The following is a 23,222-nucleotide window of genomic DNA, read 5'->3' as shown; positions in this document are numbered from 1 at the left end:
ACTGAGGAACCGCACACAAACGACTGATGAGTTATATTCATTAAAGAAAGTTGATTTAATAAAAAAAAAGACTCATTAATTTATTCTAATTTTGTTCGAGGAGTTTTATTTAGTTATATTTTTTTTGGGGGGGGGCGACGTCATAAAATATAATGACATTCAAAGCTTCATTTGAAAACCTCAATATAAGCTTCGAAAGTAAAAAAAAAAAAAAAGACCGGGATCGGTTCAGTACAGAATCTTTGAGAAGTACTGCTTGTTTAACTGATGTAATAAATTATTACATGATGATCAACAAAACAACAACTTCATATACTGTATATCATTTACTTTAATACAGCTGTTTTTATTTTAACTGAATTTATTATTTGGTCATTTTCTGTAGCACCTTTTGCATTACTATATCCTTTTTTATATATATATATATATATATATATATATATATGTAATTATATTGTACATTTATAAATTGTGAATATTACAGGATGCCCATTGGATATAGAAAAGTAAGATTCCTTAATTTCAAATTTCAGTTAAACCATTTTAATGCTGGTTCAAAACACATCGGTACATTATGTTTAACGTTCTGGTTGAATTTCCTGTCTCACGTGAGGCATTATGGGTAAAGATGTGGATTAGAGATATCTATAAACAGCTTCCGTCTCAACTCGCAGTTATCAAGCTGAGGTTTCTGATTTTACTTCCTCGATGGTCGGGCTGAGTATCGCTTGAAACTTTAGAACACTAATATGATGAAAGCTCGTTTCCACTTATTACTAAACATTATGACTTATCTTATAATTAGGATAAAACAAATCATAGCCATGATGAGGGGAAGAACAATGCTTTTTCGATACCTTCCTTTGAGGACTTCCAATAAGTTTCACTTCACATAAGAAGAAGTTCTCAAATGTTTAATATTGTTTGATATAAGAAGAACTTTGTCTAAATAATGTTTGACACATTAGTATCGTCATGATAACAACAGTTTGATTTTTTTAGACTCACCTCTGCTCGGAGCCAGAGGGTTCAGAGGTCGGTACACGGATCTGGGCCTGTCAAAAAAAAAAAAAAGATTTCTTTTATTTAATCATCACAGTTTTAGAGTCAAACTGGCAGGAGGCAGATTTTCGATTACTTTAAATTTGAACATTTCATAGAAAATGAAAAGGAGACAAAACAGAATTCACTGTTTCTATATTTTCTTTAAAATACTTTTTAGCCATCTGTACAAACACACTTCTCTTGGTAACCAACATTTAGAATTTTACATAATGTAGATTATTAACTATTATAATGTCTCCAAATCTCATATCTAAAAAAATACATCAATTATACCTTTTCTTCGTCATTTGTTATATAGCAGCATTTTGTAAGTTGGCAAGACAATTAAGGAATAGAAAGACAATAAACATAAAGATTTAAGGGAATATTGTTTTCTCAGACTTCATTTATTCATCTTTAAAAACTAGATTACAAAGTTTTTCTCGATGGAAAACATGTTTTCACTCTTCTCCCAACTGGCTTTAGTAAGAGTTTGATTGACAGATGATTCATCCAATCGCCTGCCAATTCACCTGCCTAACCACCTGCCTAAGTCAGGTTAGTCCGGTGTATCTCTACTAACTATAGTGTGCGAGTGTGTGTGTCTCACTTGAAGCAGTTTTCCTCGTAGATGCTGTTCCAGACCCTCCAGGCCGAAGGACCCTTGTATCCAGTGAATCGTTCCGGATTCAGACGCAGATCCACATACTCAGAATCTGGAGCGGTTTCATCTAACACACACACACACACACACACAAAACAGACTTTAATGGACTGAAAGCATCATCACATGTAAGCAAGCTTGCTGTGATGTGCAAACTCGTCATGGTCAGAGTCTCTGGCTCCACATACATGAAAGAACAAACAACATCCTGATGATTTATCTTAGGGTAACAGGAAATATCATGAGGTCAATAACATCTAAAGTAACGTGATCAGGACGTTTCATGACGATCTCCATGTTAGATTTTGATATTTCAGTGTACAGGTGGAGAATGTGTCGTGATGGTGGTGTTAGATTAAAGGTCAGGAGAGTCCTTAACGAGCAGGAATATTCACCAGACATTTCATGGAAATCTGGCCACGTATTGTGCTGAAGGTCAAAGTGTTGGATGGACAGAGTAAATCCTCACCATCCAGCTCACAGAAGTAGTCCTGAGCATCGTCGTGTCTCGTCCAGTCAGCGAACGCCTGTTTAGTCTGGTTACTGAAACAGAAAGTAATATAAACTTTATTGATCACAGAGGAGAAACTGGGGGTAGTTTTGGTCAAAATCGCAAAGAGATATTTTCCTCTAATTGTTCAGGTTGTTAATGTAACAGGGACCAGATAGCATTAAAAATCATGAAATAAATACGATTTCTAATAACAACTGAATTTCAGACTTAAATCTGATTTATTTTAAGGTTTAACTGAACTTCAGGGATCCACAGCGTCCCTCTGATTATTGACTAATGATCGAAGAAGAGACGGGTCGCGGATTTACGGTTTGGCTTCCACACAACAATTCAGAATTATGATATATAAAAACAGAGAAATAAAGTATGATGCAGGCAACAAATACATCCTTGTTTCATACCAAAGCCCTGATGTAACTGTACGCGACTGTACACAGGGATGAAAGTCTGTTCTATCTTCCTGGTTTGTTCACCCTGAGGCTATTTTTAGACTTTTGAGACGAGTGAGTTGAGCAGGTTTTTAATATGAAGAGCGTTGTATTATCTTTGTAGTTTCAGCACAAACTTATCTGTGGTTTGAATATTCAAATCATCAGATTCTCTCACTCATGTTGTCTCAACTTATGATAACCCTCCACATTTTCCATGACAGCTTTGCAGTGAAGGTCAGTCTGCTGAGAAACTACCAGCAGCTGCTGGTCAGACGTTGGTTAATGTTTGACCCGGTTACTACGAGCTGATGAAGCTGCTTTGCATTTTAGGTAAACAAGCTGCTGCAGCTGACAGAAGCCCTTTTTCCATACACATATGCTGACTTGGCTTGACGCGGTTTGACTCGACGCATCAGCCCAGCACGGCAGAGATTTGCATCTCCATTACAACAAGGTTACCGGCTTTAAGGTGTGTGCAACCATGGCTGTGACTAGTGGTCAAACGAGCGGCTGTGAACCGGTGGATAAAACACATTTCATTTCCTATATTCTTCACATTAAAAGTCCCCTGTTATTTTTGCTGCTTGTACTCTTCCTCCCTGCACTATTAGTAGAGTTGTTTTTTATTAAGAATAGCAGCTAAAGTCTAGTACACACTACACAACTTTAGCCCTGATTTTCGTCTTCCTGACCGTTTTTGGAGTTCCTTGATAAAAGCCCTCGATCAGAGGCAAATCGGCTCGCCACTCGCACATCAGCACTTGAGGGTCATGTCTCATGATACATGTCCACAGGGGTGTTTTTTATCGCAAGGGATTGCGTTGCTTCCCAGCATTGGACACTTGATGGGCTGCCACTAGGCACCTGATTGGACGAACGCTTTCGCTTGTGGGCTGCTGCTCCCAGCTTTCAAACCGGAACCAACATGGCGGCTCGTTTGGAAACGTTTTTCTCTCATATTACAAAAATAGTTCACCAAGTGTTTTTCTGAAAAAATGTATGCGAGAAATAAGCCATGCAGTTGCTAAATTTGTCTTTATTTTGGTATATTTAAGTTTCTCAGGAGTTCCCAGAGGAGGCGAGTCGCGCCGGGCGCCTCTGATTTGCATAAAGCAGCCTAGACCTCAACTTTATGCAAATGTGGAGCGGCCAACGTGACGACCCATCTCTCGATCTTGATGTGCCGCCAAGCTACATTTATCAAGCACGCTAAATATCTGGACCTGTCAGGGCACATGGCCACGAGCTACAGCCAATGAGAGCGCAAGACACGGGTTGGCCCTGAAAGTCCACTGTTAATTTGATATTTTAAAGATTTTATTATGAAGCAACAAAATCAGGAAGTGTTGGCTTTTCATCATCAGCAACTTAACACGAAGCGAAACAAGGACAGGGACGCAGGAGAGAAACGAAGTTTCCGAGATTCAGTTAGATGCTACAAAAGACACGAGTTGAGTCTGGCAACACGCGCTTGTTTGAGGGGGAGCAGGGGGGTTGTGATCGGTTGGCCACGGTCGTGGCTCGGCACAACTTGGCGCGCTAAAACTGGTAATGGAAACGCAAATCAGCGCCGCATGGTTCGACTCATCGCAGCCAAAAGTGCAAATGGAAAAAGCCCCAAGAGTGACTTGAAGTGTCTGCAGCCAGCAGATAAAGCAGAGAGGAGGAGGTCTGTGGTGTCACCTCAAGGTGCTGTTGATGGCGCCCAGCTCTTTGGCCTGTTCACACTCTGTCACGTCCGATACTGTATTCGCTGCATGGGAGTACTGGAGACAAAAAGAGAGAGAGAGGGAGACTGTTAGTGAGAGGAACATGACAGGCGCTGATAATAATAATAATCAGCTCATCACATGAGCTCCCCTGAAAGCCTCATCTGAGAAATTTAGGGGGAGCTCTAAAATATCTTCATTTTTGGTGCCACTGTTTTTTTTTTCTGTATTAATGTATATTTCCATTCCTGAAATAAATAATAGGCTAATAGTAAAGCACTTGTCAACATGTGTGTTTTACGGCTGCAAATAACAATTATTTTCATTATCAATTAATCTCTAAATTAATTTCTTGATTAATCGTTTGTCTATAAAATGTCAGAAAAGAGTGAAAAAGCAAAAAGTCCAGAGTGATGTCTTTAAATGTCTTGTTTTGTCAGTCCAAAACCAAAAGATATTCAGTTTTTGAGAGGCTGAAAACAGCATTTTCTGACATTTTTACATCACTTTCACGATTATCTTTCCAGATGTTCCTGGTGTGAGGTGTGTTAAGAGTGTTTTTTACATCCCCCAATCGGCTTGGAAGTCCATCTTGGCCGCATCGCTCTCAAATCACAGATATTAAACATTTTCATTAATTACGAATCTTGGTTTGTGGCAAATGTTTATTTAACATGTCTCCATGACTTCATCCATATTTTTTTTTTTTCTTTGTGAATTTTCAGTACAAAGTAGTGCCAAAATTAACATTGCTAATTCTTCCTGCCCGTCATCCACCATGTCACGTTTGATTTGAGATTTTTAGAGTCGGGACTCTTGTTGTTCATGAATGAATATGTTAGTGTTTGGTGGCTGTTTGGGCCAAATCGTTGCTCTCCACACACTATAGGAACAAAACTGTTTAATTTATCATAACATGTCGTTATGTGTGGGGTCTCTCCCATTTTACACATCTGTTAACATTTTAAAAAGTCTTTTAGTGTGGAGCAGCCTTTAGATGAGAAAATCGATACCACTCTCGGATATCTTTGCTTCTATACTCTTTGAGGAAACTACAAACTTTTAACAGCCTCTTTTGAAGCCAACACAGGTCAAGTGTTTGATCCTGAAAATATAGATTTCAGGCGTAGTATCACTATAAGACAGCTGCTTACTATATGATTAACCTGTTCCACATGAGAATCTTCTGTAGACTTTCCTCACACACTGCTGAGGTGGCACATAGTCATGTTTCTTTTAATCCCTCCCACTGACTCTTAACAGTTTCCCGGCTGGCGGTCACTGAAACACATTCGACCTTGACTGAGATGTGTGCAGATGTCCAAACACTTCTGGGTCATTACAAGACAAACATCAGGCTGCGAGCCAAGAGCTGGCAAACACTCAGTCCTCAGTCTCTACGTGGAAACTATCAGAGAGCAGATAAGTTGAGTGCTAGAACAGTAAAGTGTGCGTGTGTACGAAATCAGCTAATGAGACAGAAAGCGCTGGAACAAACACAGCTGGTCCCAAACTCCATTAAACAAGTGAAAGGAGTTTGTTGTCCAGAGATGAACAGGCATAAAGGCTGCGTTTACAGCTGTGGATACATCTGGTGATGTTCTACACTGTATTTAAAGTCAACAGTGATGTATCTACTAACAAGTATTGTGTGTGTATCAAAGCCTGATATCTCTTCTTCCTCTGTGCCATAGAGCTCCATTGTTGTCCTACAACTATTAAAAAGAACATCAATGAGCCTCACTGTGTCACTGGGTGACCTGCTCCTTCATCACCATGAACAAACACTGTAGTTTATTTTGACTCAATCCCACATACACCATCCTGCTGCCACTAACACTCACTAGAGCACCACATGTGGATTAATCCGCCGCTGAAAATAGTCCCCATCAAATGCACTATTTCCTCCTGTTTGTTTGATTGAAACTACAGTGAGCAGCTGTTTTTTCGAAATTACTGAGACTTTTTTAAACATGAAACTATATATTAGTGTTTTTAAAGATTTAATGTCTTCAGAGGGAACCAATGGGCTCGAAGCTGAGAGCCAGAGACAGGAAGTGAGACAGTATTGAGAGACGAACACATTGTTGATTTTGGTCTTTTGATAAGATTTGTTGACTAGAAGAAAAATACAGAATAACAGCAGGATAAAAGTAAAGCATTAATACTTTGTTGGTACAGAGTATAAAAAGAATGTCCTGAAAGTTGTATCTGGTTAGATTCATAATCGTGTTGACTTATTCTTTAGTTCCTGATTTATATCTACATTTTGTAGTTTCCGATTTTTTCCCTCAGATCCGATCTTTCTGCCAAAACTGTTCAGTGACCCCTAACTGACATCAGTGTGAACGGATCTCTGCCCGAAACGCCTCACATGCAACCAGTAACGTCACTAGGGCTGTTGCGGTGAAGGTGCAGTGATAATGTTGTGTCAACAGAACGATATGCGGTATTATTGAGATTTTTTTTTTGCAAATTACTTCATACTGTATATCCTGATTTTAGTGCTTTATAAATAAATTATTATTATTATTTATTGTTATTCTGTATTTTTCTTCTAGTCACCAAATCGTATTATTGTTAGGCTATTATTAGGTATATTGTTGCTTTTTAAGTGACAAAGATGATAGTTTTAAGGCTAATTAAATACTTGTTTATTGTTAAATGCAGAACACAGAAGGACAATGAGGCGCAGCATTTTTTTCAGCTGAGAGCTTTGGTTGCATCTGGTTGCTATGATACAAGTAAAAATGTTGGCACAAGGTAGAGTACTTGCTCTGGATGAAGAGAAGGCTGACGCACGAAGGGAGAGAAGACGTTGTTGTTCAGCACTTGTAGCCTACATGTAGGATGTGACGGTTGGTCTTTATCCTGCCCCTCCTCCATTGTGATTGGACCGCTCGGTAAAAAAGTGACAGTAACGAGGTGGCGTTTACCCATAGTGAACATTTTTTCAACTCCCGGCAACCAGAAAAAAAACTCCAAATGTGCAGCGCTCAGCACGGAATAGCCACTCAGTGCCTCGTCACGCTGCTGGCGTTTGTAGCATAGTGCAAGTATGCGGCGCTCCCATTGATTTCAGTTTAAAAGATTTGGGTTCCCCGTTACACAGATGATACTCCTAAATCATAACGTATGACTTTGTATGACTCCTAAAGAAAGACTTTTCATTTCAGCTGATATTTAACTTTAACAGCTCTTCTGTGAAGTAAATTAGATAAACTTAAGTACAATGTGTGACGTTACTGTTTGACATCCCAAAACATCGCCAGTCAGCACATGATAACGTTCTAATATTGTGAAACATGACGAATTGATCAGAAGAACTGAGTGAATTGTGAAAAGTCTGTTTGATGAGTTAATTTACATTTTAAATGACTGACAAAGCAAATAAAGGCTTCAACTGTTTCCTACTGTCGGAGGAAAACTTCTGTTAACGTATTGTTGAATTTGACGGAGACGATCTTACCGGTAAACATCTATTTCTTATTAAAGATATATCCGGTGAACATGATTTAACATAATTCGGTATTAATTTTACCTCCATGTAAAGTGACTAAACGTGTGGTTTCCCAGATTATGCTCGTCTGACTTAACGATGCAGTTAAAAAATACCTTTATGTTATTTATTAATTTAACTTTCCATTTATTTAATTTATTAAGTCAGAGTTGTACTGAGTGAAACATGATGCTGAATTTAGCAGAAGAACTATGTAAAACAGAAAAAGTCAGATTTCTATTCTAGATACTGCTCCCATGAACATTTAATTGATTACCACCAGATTTCTGTGTTCACACTACTCTGAATAAATCTGACTGTGTTACATGAGACCAAAAAATAAATCTGATTTGGCCCACATTTGCCTGTAATATTAACATAGCCCAAGTAAGGATAAGTCTATTTGGTATCAGCTCTGGAACTTACTAAAACCTTATGATAATCAATTGTATTGTGTATTGAGATGTATATTTATATTGATTATCATCAGCAGCAGCATTAAATAACTGTCTGGAAAAACAGAAAATCACACCAGACACAAGGGATTATGGGTAGTAGGAATATGCTTGGACTGATGTAGTATTAGTATTTGATCAGTGGTACATTTCTATACAATCACGTGTGTTTCAAGCTGAGAGAACAAAGACAAAATATTTTTAAGTGATGTCAAACCCAACGTTCATTTTCTCCGGTCTCACCTTGTTGTAGTTGCCAGACTTAATGCCCACCGGGATCTGACTCTGTAAAACACAACAAAGACCACCAAACAAATAATTAGAGACAGTTTTAAACAGCTAAATAAATTAAAGCTAATTGGTCCATCTGAAAACGTTATACATGCTATTTTAAAAAGTTAATCAGTGTTTTGAGACTCATACATTTTGTTAAACTAAAGTTATTCATTGCTAATAACTTTGTATAAAAGTACAAGCTAATAGACTATGGCCCTGTTCAGACCTGGCTGGTTAACATGCATCCTGAGTGATCCGATGACAAGTGGACAGCTTTAAATACGTCTGTTCACACCTGGCATTAGAACGCTTCTCCAGTAACCACTTGTGATCCGATCTCACTTCCTCGCTCTATATGCAAATAAACACGTAGTAAAACACATTGATAATACAGCAGACGTTATGACGCAATACTAAATGCAATACTACGTGAATTTGGGTACATTTTATTACCATCAAAATAAAAGGTTATTGCAACGGCAGTCCCCGGGGACCTCCATGCCGCCGGCACCGCTGCCTTTGCCAGGCAAAAGCGGCGTACAGAGCGTCAGAGAGCCAGGGATGAGAGAGAGTGAGCGGGCAGGTGTCTGCTCCGTGCAAAGCACCGGAAAAAAAACCCGACACATCTCCAACAGTATGATAATAACGCACTTTGCGTGCCTAGTCTGATAAGCTGTAGATATGTAGCCTATAGATAAGATATATTTTAATAAAATACAGTTGTACCGAAGCTGTTTCCATGCCGCGAGACAGAGAAGCGCTTGCGTCTGCCTGTCTATTCACCCGAGGAGCGCAGAGACCCCGCGGATCCCAGCGGGACGTCAGTTGAGTAGGTGGTCCTTAATGTGGCCCAGGACACATTCACATACACACTGCTAAAAGAATGTGACCATATGTGGCCCAGACCACCTCTGAATGTGGTCTGAAAGATCAGTTCTCAGTGCATCCGCAATGCGTCTTGAGTGCGTTCACACCTGTACTTAGAGCTGTCCACTAGAGCTGTGATCCGATCACTCAGGACGCATGTTAATACCAGGTCTGAACAGGGCCCTCCCTATCAGATTTATTTGTACTTATTTGTCATATATGGCATCTTGAGTATCTAGAAAAGTGCTCTGTAAATAAGAATTAGTATTGTTATTATTAATATTAAGCAGGTGTGTGTGTGTGTGTGTGTGTGTGTGGTTGACCTCTGACCTCTGGACACGGCTCCACATGGCAGTCTTTGATGGCACAATGTCCGTCGTCGGGCCAGAAGGGACACGGTCGTTTCAAGTTCACCTGGAGAAAAGATGATTACATTAAATTATTTAAAGTCAGATTCAACTAAACCAACTTCCTCTTTGGTGATGGTCATTACTACTAACATTATTATTATGACCTTTCTCTAAGCAGAGTCCTTTACAAGGAAGCAGTGGTGGAACGTAACACAGTACATTTACTCAAATGCTGTACTTCAGTACAAATTTGAGGTACTTGTACTTTACTTGAGTATTTTCTTTTCATGTCACTCTCTACATATACTCTACATTTATCTGACAGCTTTAGTAACTTTACGAATCAAGATTTTCACAGATAAAACACACAAAGAGTTTATCAAATGTGAGGTTTTGTTTTGTCTTGATTTATTGTTGACATATTGTCTTATATTCAGGAGTTTCATATTGTGTGTACAGATTAGGCGGGCACTCCGTTTACTATTTGTTGCTGTCCATTGACAGATGGTGCTGAATTAATGTTGCCATGGCATATTGTGAAGGGAGGGGAAGGGCTTCCAAAACGTCCGTAGCCACAGGGCATAAAGTAATATGAAGGAGCCTCTGGCTATATTGTAGCCTAATATTTAGCTGGCTGTTGTTGTTTTTCAGGCCTGTTGGCTGGTCTTTGAAATGCGTGCGGTAGGCTCATCAGAGTTTTATGGTGGTGTATCAGTAATCAATCTCTCTCTCTTGCTCACTTCCTGAGTAGACTGCGTATGTGCATGCGTGGGAACCTAGATGTTAAGCATAACCTATAAGCAGGCGGACGGTTCTTGTGCATACTACAGTATGAGATAGAATCCTGCTGACGCCACTGACTGCAAATCAAAATTAAAAGTATTAAAACACATGTCAAGAAGTCAGATTCAGGTCTTAACGAAATTTTGTAGTTGCTGAATCGCTACTGAAGTTAAACTTCAGCTCATCATATTATTGTCTTATACCTGTCACATTACAAACTCTGAATGTGGACCTCCTGAAGCAGTCTGTCCTGTCAGTCTGTGATGCTCATATTAACGGTAGCGCAGTGCAGAGCTGTTAGTCTGTCACATACCAAAACATTGTCAGACGTGACCTACCAGCAGTGTGACATTCTTAACATAACTGGGCAACGGTTATAAATAAACACAACTTTACTTTTGAATGTCATGATTATATTTGAATATAACTGAATCATGTTGAGTAAACATGAGTAATTTAATATCTTATTAAATCAGAGCTAAATTGGTCAAATCTTCTACACAGTGGCTGACTTTACTCTCACTAACTGCTTAAAAAACAAAACTCTGGGAGGAACTCGAAACAAACAATTTCATCACTTCCTGATTTTGGTCATGTACAAACAACATACATTTGTAATTATACTTAGACCACAAAGATAAAAAAAAAAATTGTTGCAATTTAAAACACAATTTAAAAAAGCGCAATTGGATATTTTCCTTAAATCATTCAGCACTCCTTTCGAACCAAAATGCAGTGTTGCCAGATCTCGCGAGAGAAACAAGCAACCAGGTCTATAGAAACAAGCCCAAAAGAAGCAACTCCCCGGGGTTGTGTGGATCCTGCAAAAGACAAACTAGACTGATATAGGGGAGAGAGACAGGAGAAAGCCCAAATAAGCAACTACACTTTGCAACCGGTGACTACCAATATTTGTAAGAGACTTTTCAGGAAAACAAGCCAAAAGTCACTCATAATAAGCAGAGTTGGCAACTCTGCCAAACTGTTGCATCAACAGACTGACTGCCAGATTAAAACATTTTTTAAAGTTTCCAGCTGGTTTGATATATTGTTACTGACTTCACCCACATAATGTAAATGTCAGCGCAGCATTTTATCAGTGCAGAAGGTGATGAACCCTAGACTAACCAGAGGCTGAAATACCAGTTTAACATCTTTCATGGACTACTGTTGCAACAGTTGAAGTATTTCACAATATTGCATCTTTCCTGTTCTGTAACAGTCTTGCAAAAACAGCTAAATTTGACTAAAAAGTAAAACTGCTGTACTATTTTATGCCTGATTTCTCCAGGTAGACACAATGTGCACAACAAAGCATTCACACAGACAGGTTTTTTTGTTTAAAATAGCATGAACCTGTATGTCAAGGAATGGCCTCTGTCACTGTAACTACTTCTCTGTATCAGGAATGTTCTCTGTTTTTGTCCTCACACATCCAGAGGTTATTGTTTTTCTTCTTGCTACAAGAAGAAACTGATCACTGCAGTTTACAGTTAACAACAAGCACGGCTCAGTAAACTCTTCCACTCATATAAAGTGAATAGAAAGGCGGAAGAAAATGCAAATGAGTCCCATTAATGTAAACAAAAACAAACAATCAATAATTACATTAAGTGTTTGCTCTGATAATGGTGTTGTAAAAATCTGATTTTCTCCAGAATTTTCCCATTTCTGACTTTATAAAATTAGATTTTCACCTCTTTTGATCATATAAAGGAGTGGAGGGTTCAGACATTACATGAGGTCTTTCCTAATATTTAAGAAATACTGCATGTTGACATTTCTTATTCATGAGTGCAGTGAGTCTTATTGTATTTGTAATGAAGCTGCAGCTCTTACTCTGTAGTATCTGAAGTAGTCTTTCCCTGTCAGCCTCTTGATTTGAGGGTAAATCTTGAAGTTGTTGAAGACGTCGATGCTTTCGACGTCACAGAAGCAGTCATCCAGGACTCCCGTCAGCTGAAGGAGAGCAGAGAGAAACAGAGTTTTACTAACTGCAGGATGACAACTTTTAAATCCCACATGACGAAACATCTCTCAAATAACACAACTTACCAAAAAAACAAAAAATAACACAAATTAAATTGAAATGCTTAGCCAGTAATAGTTTTTATAATTGGTCACAACCAGAACATGTCGTCTATCTCATTTATATTTTATTTTTCACTGTCTAACTTACTAATTTATCTCAGTGAATCAATTCAAAATAGCTGAAACCAGCTGGTAAGAACCGACCTCCACTGACAGGACGTTCATTTAAACTTCACATGTAAGATGTGAGTGCAGATAAAGACAAGCACTGAAGCGGGGCAATATCAGTATATTGTTACATTGTTGCTGCAGTTATAAATCCACAAAAATAAGGCATATCTGAGGTAGAAATATGAATTTTTTGACACTTAGTGTCAAAAACAAGCGTTGTCGAGCCATCTTTTCAAAATTGCTTTCAACCACAAACTTTAACCTCACCTACAATATGCAATTTTATTTACAATTAATTGTAATCATTTTTAAATATCTTTGCTCTTTGTTGTTATGTTTTATGAAGCAATGAATGTGCTATATAAAAAAACAACATTATTATCATTGCCTCTACTTTATGTTGATCTGCAACACACTACCAACTCCACCTGCTTCTCCTCTGAGGCACTACTTCCACCTTTTCACAGCAGGAGGCCAGCAGACAGACATACCGCAGTCTACCTCCACTTCCATACATAATACATCCACCACCGCTGTGAGAGGACGCACAGCGCGCTGTTACCTGAATCCATACAGGTCATACAAAATTCAGACACCATCTGATCAACACAGACGGTGCACCTTCAGCTGCTGACAAATGTGTTTAACCTGAGAAGCAACTGGACAAGCAGTAAATACTGAGAGCATTAATGAGCTCAGTAAACAAAGGAAGGCATTAAAAGTTAACACCACCCGGCTGTAGTGAGGAGGCTTTGGATTGGCTTATAAAGGTTCTACCTGTAACAATGGAAGGTAACCAACCATCACCTTTAGTCTTAATCCACCGCACACACCTGGTTTAAGTGGCTAAAAAATAGCTTTCCTGCCCGGAACACAAAACACTGTTCAGAGTGTATTTTATAACCTACATTAAAGGGACTGTATGTAAGTTTTTACACATATATGTTTTCTAATCATTTTTTCATTGCGATTGTGTGAACAGGTTTTAACGCAACCTAAAAAAGTAGGCCTGCCGCGAGTTTCTGTGAAGAATCCGGCCTGGTTTTTCCGGGAAAATCCAACGGATGTGACGTCATGCGCGCTCGTGAGTGCCATTACTCTCTTCAGCTCCACTACAGGGCTAACAGTGTGCAATCATAGCTAATGTTCGGTAAGAAATGGAGTCCACCAACGCAAACAAACGATCAGCCGCCACCACAACTCAGACTCCAACACAAACTCCAAGGAAGCAGAAAAAAAACAAAGTTATATCTAGTGAAGCCCGTCTTATAAAACAGGAATGACGACTAGGGAAAACTAGTGTTGTGGGAGTGTATGTGCACGTGGGAAGAGAGTGGTGAAGCAAGAGAGAGAGCGGCGGCGAGTGTGTGTGTGAGTAAACGAGTGAGCAGCGGAGCAGAAGAAAGTTAGTTTAGCTCTGAGAATATTAAGGGAACGTACAGTGGAAGTTGCGGTTTGTGGAGAAATAAATGTTGCAGCTCCTCAAGCCCAACAGAGGTTTCCTGTGTCTTGTTTCCTGCTGCTGAGTGAAGTGACGGCGGGGCTTAACTCCGGAGAAAGTAACGTAATCAACTTTGGCCCATAAGACCAAAACTACGATGTTTCCCCTGTCCCTTCTGACCACGGTCGGGAGGCTGAAGCTGGAAAAGTTAACAGTAGGATCAACATCGGCCGGGCGTTCCATTCATGGAGGGACCTTCGTTCAGTAAGCTAACATTACTGCCAAGTATGGGGTGGGGAGAAAATCGTTTCAGCTATGTATTGCGACTTTTTTTCCTGTCAATCCTGTTCAGTCTCGTGTGTGTCGGTAGTGCGAGCACAAGTGCGAGCAACAGGACGCTGACTGTCGTTGACTTAACAGCCCCAGGTGTCACTATTAACATGCCATTTCTGATTCTTACAGAGTCCCTTTAAGTTTGGTGCTTGTCAATGTGCACAAGTAAATTAGGACGCAACTGACGATTATTTTCATTATCCATTAAACTGATTGTGAAAAATGACCTACAGCCCTAGTTGACATATTAAATGTCTTGTTTTGTCCGACCAACAATCCAAAACACAAAGATATTTAGTTTACTGTCAAAGACGACCAGCTAATATTCACTTATGAGAAACTAAAAGTGAAGAATTTGGGCTTTTGCTTAAAAACAGACTTCACTGCTTAACTGACTAATTGATTCAGCTCTTAAGTAAATCAATTAAAACTTAAAGAACAGCATACAACACAATAACTTGTGTATTACTGAGTAATAATTTAAGTCCATTCAAAGCTTTGTTATTCTACGTGTCACTTTTGGTTTTGTTATTTGCATGAACAAATAAGCTGTGTAAAATGACCAATGACCATATCAGTGTTTCATCATGGGTCACCCAGTTGCTAAATTGTGTAAACTTCATATTAATGACAGTTTTAATGGAAAAAATCTAGATCTCTGTAAATTAACTATGGCTGGTTATTGTTATTTTTTCAAAGCCTTTCTGCTGTAATACTAAATTACACTTTTTATCCTACAGGTCTGTAACTTCCTATTAATTTTGAAAGATGTTACCAGGGAAAAAAATAGGTTAATTCAAGGGTAATTTAATATTCATTACAATGAACATACACAGTGTTCAGCTGGTACACTTACAAATAATTATTCCTAATTAATTGTTAACAGCAGGTCAATTAAATGTGCAAAAATGCAAAGTTGGTCAATATGGAGGGCCACAAGAGTCATGTAAATAGTAATAAATCAATTTGTAAACACATCTATTAATGCCTAATATTATTGTACAATTAGTTAGTAATAAATTAAATGCATTAAATGATTACTATTTACGTGACTCTTGTGGTCCTCCATAGCTCAAGGGGCAAACATACTGTTCAACATATGTGATGGATTAAGTTTCCAATGATAACTGAAGAATAAATTAATATTGAGTTGGGTTTAAAGTGAGCTTTTCTTTCAGAGAAGTTTCTATTTTATCAACAGGACATTTTTAGAAAATTATAGACTTGTAAAATAAAGCACTTCCCTTTTTTACACATTAAATAAGCATTTTCTTTTTAAAAATAAACAAACCCAGCTTTTGTTACTTGCTTAAGCATGACAAATACTGATATGATCTTTTCCTCTCCTACTTATTTAAACATCTGATATTATAGTGAGTCAAATTGTGTTTCCTGCTGCCTTCAGACATTCAGAAACACCTGGAAAGACACAGTAAAGTACAAAACACATCACATAAAACCAAACCTCTGTGTGCAGCAGTCCACCGATCGCTACGAAAGGTAGGAAGAGGCAAATCTCTCTCAGCATGCTGTTTCTGTTTCTCTACTTCCTCTCAGTTAACTTGGTAACCATATGTCAAAGCAGCAACAGCTCTGTCTGTGGGCTGAGTTGTCACTGGAGACCTACAGTCCCTTCAGGCCCCGCCTCCAAACAACCAGCTGTCAAACAATAAACCCCGCCCCCTCTCCGCCAGCGCTTCCTCACAGTTTTGTAGTCCATTTCCGGGTCTGTCGCAGTGGAGAGCCGTCGTTGGTTGTGGCATAAAAAGACTACAACTCCCATGAGAGGGGCAAGAGGCGGAAGCTCTGCTACAGCCAATCACGGTACACCACGCTTGCCTGCTCAGTAATGAAAATAACAGCAGTTTGGCTAAAAAAAATTATAATCTGTTCAAGACGTTTAATTTTTGGATATTTAAACTTATTTTTATTTATTTATTTATTTATTTGCACATATATAAAACTGCACAAAATCCAGTCAATTAAAAAAACAATAACAAAAAAGGAAGAAAGATCTAAACTAACATATTTTTTAAAATACAACAAAATTTAAACAACAACAAGAAGTACACAAAATGTGCAGAAAAACCTAACCAAACAATCCAATAAAAACAATGAAATACATACAAAAAACAGTACAGAAGAGAAGAAAATATATCTAAACATTTGTACTCGTCATCACTATTTTTTTTTTAACTGAAAAGAATCGAAATTGTGAAAATATTATATTAAATAAATTAGTTACCAACTGTAATATTGAATGTGAAGCTAATGTTTTTTAACAAATACATAATGCGACAGTCATGTAATGTGGTTCAATTTCAAATGATGTCTAGTTATTTTTTGATATGTTTAGATACATTTTCTTTTCTTCTGTAATGTTTTTTTTTGTATGTATTTCATTGTTTTTATTGGATTGTTTTCCACTGTTTGGTTAGGTTTTTCTGCACATTTTGTGTACTTCTTGTTGTTGTTTAACTTTTGTAGTATTTTTTCAAATTATGTTAGTTTAGATCCTTCTTCCTTTTTTTGTTATTGGGGGAGGACCTTTGTATAAGCCTGGGGCTTATTGACCTCTCCTGACATATTTCTTGCTTTTTTTTTTTCTTTGACTGGATTTTGTGCAGTTTTATATATGTGCAAATAAATAAATAAATTTGACGTGTAAAATACAATCTTCCTGCTGATAAGTGTCGCTTGAAAAATCTAATTACATATATGTAAAAAAACAACAACAAAAAAATTAAAAGTTGGTAGTTATTTGCCAAGAATGTCCACAGTTTCTGGCATTAATATAAAAGGTTAAACTTTTATTCTATAAAACAAGAGTAGTGATGGAGACAGAGATGGAGAATGTTGCTGCTAGACTGGATTATGTGCAGTTTTATATATGTGCAAATAAATAAATAAATTGGACGTGTAAAATACGATCTCCCTGCTGATAAGTGTTGCTTAAAAAAATCGAAACAATTTTCATTAGATATATGTATAAAAAAAATAATTAAAAGTTGGTAGTTATTTGCCAAGAATGTCCGCAGTTTCCAGCATTAATATAAAAGGGCTAAACTTTTATTCTATAAAAACAAGAGTAGTGATGGAGACAGAGATGGAGAGTGTTGCTGCTAGACTGGATTTTGTGCAGTTTAATATATGTGCAAATAAATAAATAAATTTGACGTGTAAAATACAATCTTCCTGCTGATAAGTGTCGCTTAAAAAAATCTAAACCATTTTAATTAGATATATGTAAAAAAATAAATAATAATAATAATAAAAATAAATTAAAGTTAGTAGTTATTTGCCAAGAATGTCTGACATTAATTTAAAAGGCTAAACGTTTATTCTATAACCTATTCTATAAAAACAGTAGTAGTGATGGAGAGAGATGGAGAGCGTTGCTGCCAGCTAGCATCACACACACACACACACGGTGACGTCACATTAAGATGACAGTAGAAAATGCTATAATAAGATTTCCTGAATGGTAGATCAGCTGTTGTCGTGTCGTATTGTGCCACGTTTAAAGCTTTAAATATAATAACAATAACGTCGTTTTGTACTTTAAGGTTTCACACAAGCCCTGTGTGGTGTGTTAATGTGTACTTACATGGCAGAAGCAGCTCTGGTCCTGGTCCTGGTCCTGGTCCTTGCTGTTGTCTGCAGCTCTGCTCGGATCCGGATCCTCCTCGCTGCTGCTCTGCTGCTGCTGCTGCTCCTGCTGCGTTTTGTGTTTCACGTTGTTCTGTTGAAACCAACCCAGAACAAAGTTCCCGAAGAACCAGGCCAACAGCAAAACACTCAACGCTTGTAAAGTTACTTTCCACATCACTCACTGTGCTGGCGTGTGTACACCGGCTGGGAAATAATAGTAATAATAAAACAAACACAAGGAAGCATACAGTAGGGAGCTTCTTGTCTCTCAGCTCAGTTTGTCCTCCTTCCTGCTCGTTATGGTGAGTTGGTAGCAAGGACTATAGAAAGGAGGCTGGGTCTTGGTGTATAACACATGCGCAGTGTAACTCAAGCTGCAGTCGTTTATTTGTTTATTTGTTTTGCACAATTTAAGACTATACAACATAACAAAAAAAATAAAAGAATAATATATACAGTGCAGGAAGAGGCGAAAAACCCACTGGAATTATCTGAAGCCTCCACCTAGAGACAAGATTAATATAAAGAATTAATATGACTAAATAATATTGATAACAAACAATTAGAACAAGATAAATATAATAGCAGTTAAAATACAGTAAATATATATATAAAAAACTATTATTACACGTATTGTTATTACTATTACTACCATTATTATACTATTCATTAAGTGCACAATTTAAAAATAGAATAGAATAGAAAGCTTTATTGTCATTGTATTAAATACAACAAGATTCACAGTTTGCCACTTCTGGTCAGTGCTTTAAAAACAAATACTTGACAAGACTAAAGGAGGCAGATAATATCATATAACAGGTAAAACACACACACAGTTATATAGCAAATAAAACAGGTAAAGTAGATGTAATAAATAAATGTAAACAGAAGTGTTACTCTAGAAGTATAAAATATAAAAATAGATGTAATGTAAACAGAGATAATTGCACTTGTAAAATAGGTAGGGTAGATGTAGTAAATAAATAAATGTAAACAAAGGTAGTTGCACTTGAGGTGTATAATGCATCAACGATATTGCACAGACAAATGTATTTTGTATTAAGACTATACAACATAACAACAAAAAAAATAATAATATACGGTGCAGGAAAGAGGCAAAAAAAACACTAGTTTTATCTGAAGCCTCCACCCAGAGACAAGATTAATATAAAGAAATAATATGACTACATGATAGTGATAACAAAACAATTAGGACAAGATATATAATAACAACAATAACAATACAGTAAATATATCAAAAAAGATAAGTGTGTGTGTGTGTGTGTGTGTGTGTGTGTGTGTGCTTGTGTGTGTTGCATGGAAGTGTATGGTTAGTGTTTGTGAGGAGGATATTGATTTAAATATCTATAAAGACTTCTTCAAACAACATTGTGAGTGGGAAAAAATAAAAAAAAACATAAAAACAGATACATGGACAACATGGGGGGGAAAGCAATTACAAGACAGCAGATAAATTACCCTTTAAGCGACTTTTGAAACTTTTGACAGATGAACAGTTTATTGATAGATGTGAAAAGCTACTCCATAATTTGGTTCCCCCTAAATATTATCGAAAACTGACCTCTACTAGTCTAGTGAGGAATTTAGGAGGATGAAGATCTAGAGACTGCCGGGTTGAGTAAGAATGGACCTGAGAATTTGTTTTAAAATAGGTCTTGAACTGCTCAGGAATATTCCCTTCACCAGAAAGTATCTTATAAATAAAAACACATATTTGAGAAATATTGATATCATAGTAAGAATCTGGAGTTTCTGAAATAGAGGAACAGAGGAGATGTGTGACTCTGATCGAGTTGCAGTCCTCACAAAACGTTTTTGGAGAACTAAAATGTAATGAAGGTTTGTCGGAAAAGTACTCGCCCAAACTATATTACAATATGAAAGATAGGGATAAATTAGACTATAATAAAGAGTAAGGAGACAGTTTGTGGTGACAAGAGGAAAACCCCTTCTTATTATTCGAATAGATTTATTTGTTGTTGTTTTTTACTTAAAATAACTTAAAAGAATGCTACAACGAATGTAAAGATCCAAGATGGTGCGTAATCTTCTTTTTTTTTTTAATTGAGCAAATTGCACGTCACACATTTAGACTATAAGAACCAGTGCAAAGTCATACATTCAAACAAGCCGGGTTGTCAGAAGTTGAGAAAAATAGGCAAAAATAATTACATAAAAATAATAAACCCTTCATCCTTCAGTTCATCACAAACATGCAAAACCAACTGGAGATGCATGCTTTTCATTGGACAGAAAGGGGATGAAAAACAGATAATAATGCACTATACTCACTTTTAACAGTCTCTTCTGCACTATATTCACTTTTTTAATAGTCGTATATCACAGCTGTTACCCTGCACTATATTCACTTTTAACAGTTTTCTTCTTCATCTCCTTGTATTTTTATATCTGGTATATGTTTTTGTACTTTGTACTTTGCACTACTAACTTTTTTTACTGCCTTTTTACAAACATGTTTTTGCACTATGGAACTGTGATGCTGGAAACTTGAATTTCCCTCGGGATTAATAAAGTTACTATCTATCTATCTATCTATCTATCTATTTATATATATAAATAGATTAACAAAGTTCTATCTATCTATCTATCTATCTATCTATCTAATAAAAGTACAATATGTCCATCTGAGATGTAGGTAAAGTTCAGGTACCTTGAGTTTGTACTTAAATTAAATTGCTCAGGATAATTCCCTTAACCAGAAAGTATCTTATAAATAAAAACACACATTTGAGAAATATTGATATCATAAATAGTAAGAATCTGGAGTTCCTTAAATAGAAAGTACAGATTCTACTGCGCATGTGCAATACCCCCCGGCGGTATGACGCGCTGATGACGCGTGTGTCCCAGCCTCCTCTTCAGAGGCCGTGGTTGGTAGCTACGGTAACGTTAGCTTCAGGCTAGCTGAAGTTAGCATCCGCAGGCTAACTAACCTAGCGGCTGTAAACAATCAGAGCAGCCCGGTGTCTGACGACCCTCACACGGACATGTAGACATCTTACCACCCTAACAGAGCCGGGGTCATTGATATAAGATGGTACGTAACTGGATAAGTTTCTGTGCACCGATTGACCCTTTTGCTACCAAGTTAGCACAACAAACAAATAGCTTTACTTCCGGCTTCGATTTTCAAAATAAAATACAAGGGCTCGTTTGTGATAGTTAAAATCTCCAGTTCAAATCAGAATCAGAATCAGAATCGTGCTTATTGTCAAGTATAAGAGGTATACACTAGGAATTTGCTTTGGTTTTGTTGGTGCAAGTAAGCAGTATAATAACAAAAGAATAGATAAAAATGTTAGAATAAATAAGAATTAAAAAAAATACAGCTATGGTCTCCAAATCACTGCATGTTCAGCATAACAGTGCAAACTTTATCTTTATCTATTTTTATTTATATATACATATAAAGCAGGACGATATATAAAAAGCAGGACAGATATAAAGCAGGACAGATATATAAAGCAGGACAGATAATAATGCACTATACTCATTTTTAACAGTCTCTTCTGCACTATATTCACTTTTTTAATAGTCGTGTATCACAGCTGTTACCCTGCACTTTTTATATCTGGTATATTTTTTTTTTACTTTGCAATACTAACTTTTTTACTGCCTTTTTACTAACATGTTTTGCACTATGGAACTGTGATGCTGGAAACTTGAATTTCCCTCGGGATCAATAAAGTTACTATCTATCTATCTATCTATCTATCTATCTATCTATCTATCTATCTATCTATCTAATAAAAGTACAATAAGTCCATCTGAGATGTAGGTAAAGTACAGGTACCTATAGATAGATAGATAGATAGATAGATAGATAGATAGATAGATAGATTAACAAAGTTCTATCTATCTATCTATCTATCTATCTATCTCTCTCTCTCTCTCTCTCTCTCTCTCTCTCTCTCTCTCTATATATATATATATATATATATTTATATATATATATATATATATATACAGTGGTGGAAAGTATTTACTTGAGTATTGTCTTACTGTTTACAAATTATATTGTTTTTATATTTAGTTTTTTACTATAAATATACTGTCTACATGTCATATGTATTTATATCTGTACATAGTTATTAAATGTTTATGTTTTAGCTCTGTCCAGTACTTACTTCAGTAGCACAGTGTAGAAGAGGTAGGCCTACTTCACCTTTACTTGAGCATTTTCATTTTATACTGTACTTCCACACCACTAAATTTCAGAGGCAAAAATATTGTACTTTTTACTTTATTTGACACTTGCAGATACTGACTTTTGCAATAAATAATGTACTTGCAAAAGATATGAAAAGCTTAGAAATTATGATGCTGTTGTTTACTACTAAACTAACCAAAGTGTCTAAGATTGGCTGCACATTAACACCTTACATTATGTAAAATAAAAATCCAATTTTACAGCATATCATTAATAAAATAACACTGTGTTTCTGCATGACGTGTGTTCTTTTACATTTGAAACTTTAAGCACATTTAGCTATTTCTGTACTTTTACTTAAGTCACATTTTGAATGAAGGTTTTGTAATGGAATATTTTTAGACTATACTTTACTATTACTAATACTATACTAAAGTAAATAATCTCAAAACTGCTTCTGCCACTGTCAGATATAGGCTGATATTAGTTTTACTCTCCATTGAATGAAATTAGTCAGGAGTTAAAGTACATCTGATATGATATGTGATGTATTTGATTTATTTATTTGTAGTTTTTGCCTTTATTTGATAATTGACATTTGAGGAGTCACAAGACACAAAAAAAAACGGTCAAAAATGCAACTGAGCAAAAAAAGGGTTGGTCATCCTGGTTAGATAAACACAAGAAGGGGAAGTCGCTGGGCCAGACACGCAATGGGCCGTCGCAACTAGCTCATCCCCCTAAACTCAAAAAGTAGTTAACTTTAAAAAAACCAGGAAAAACTAAACTACCTGGGATCTCCAGCCCAAAC

General features: G+C 36.9%; 1 protein-coding gene across 4 annotated transcripts in view; it reads right to left on the bottom strand.

Annotated features, from left to right (window-relative positions):
• The window catches only part of ero1b (endoplasmic reticulum oxidoreductase 1 beta), a 31,048-nt gene extending 12,508 nt beyond the window's left edge, over positions 1 to 18,540 (bottom strand). Inside the window, exons 1-8 of one of the 4 annotated variants that reach the window (XM_074629840.1) lie at positions 18,176 to 18,540; positions 12,432 to 12,551; positions 9,790 to 9,873; positions 8,560 to 8,601; positions 4,337 to 4,419; positions 2,178 to 2,251; positions 1,655 to 1,775; positions 1,009 to 1,055 (exon numbers count right to left, since the gene is read on the bottom strand). In XM_074629840.1, the coding sequence (XP_074485941.1) occupies positions 1,009 to 1,055; positions 1,655 to 1,775; positions 2,178 to 2,251; positions 4,337 to 4,419; positions 8,560 to 8,601; positions 9,790 to 9,873; positions 12,432 to 12,551; positions 18,176 to 18,394 (790 nt within the window). In that variant the 5' untranslated portion in view covers positions 18,395 to 18,540. Of the gene's footprint in view, positions 1 to 1,008; positions 1,056 to 1,654; positions 1,776 to 2,177; positions 2,252 to 4,336; positions 4,420 to 8,559; positions 8,602 to 9,789; positions 9,874 to 12,431; positions 12,552 to 16,033; positions 16,223 to 18,175 lie in introns of those variants that run through there. The other 3 variants (XM_074629839.1, XM_074629842.1, XM_074629841.1) reach the window with 3 other exon arrangements.
• Between the last annotated feature and the right edge of the window lie 4,682 nt (positions 18,541 to 23,222).

Source organism: Sebastes fasciatus, chromosome 3 (assembly GCF_043250625.1).
Source record: "Sebastes fasciatus isolate fSebFas1 chromosome 3, fSebFas1.pri, whole genome shotgun sequence".
NCBI classification, from domain to species: Eukaryota; Metazoa; Chordata; class Actinopteri; order Perciformes; family Sebastidae; genus Sebastes; species Sebastes fasciatus.
This window is presented reverse-complemented; position numbering and strand designations above follow the sequence as displayed.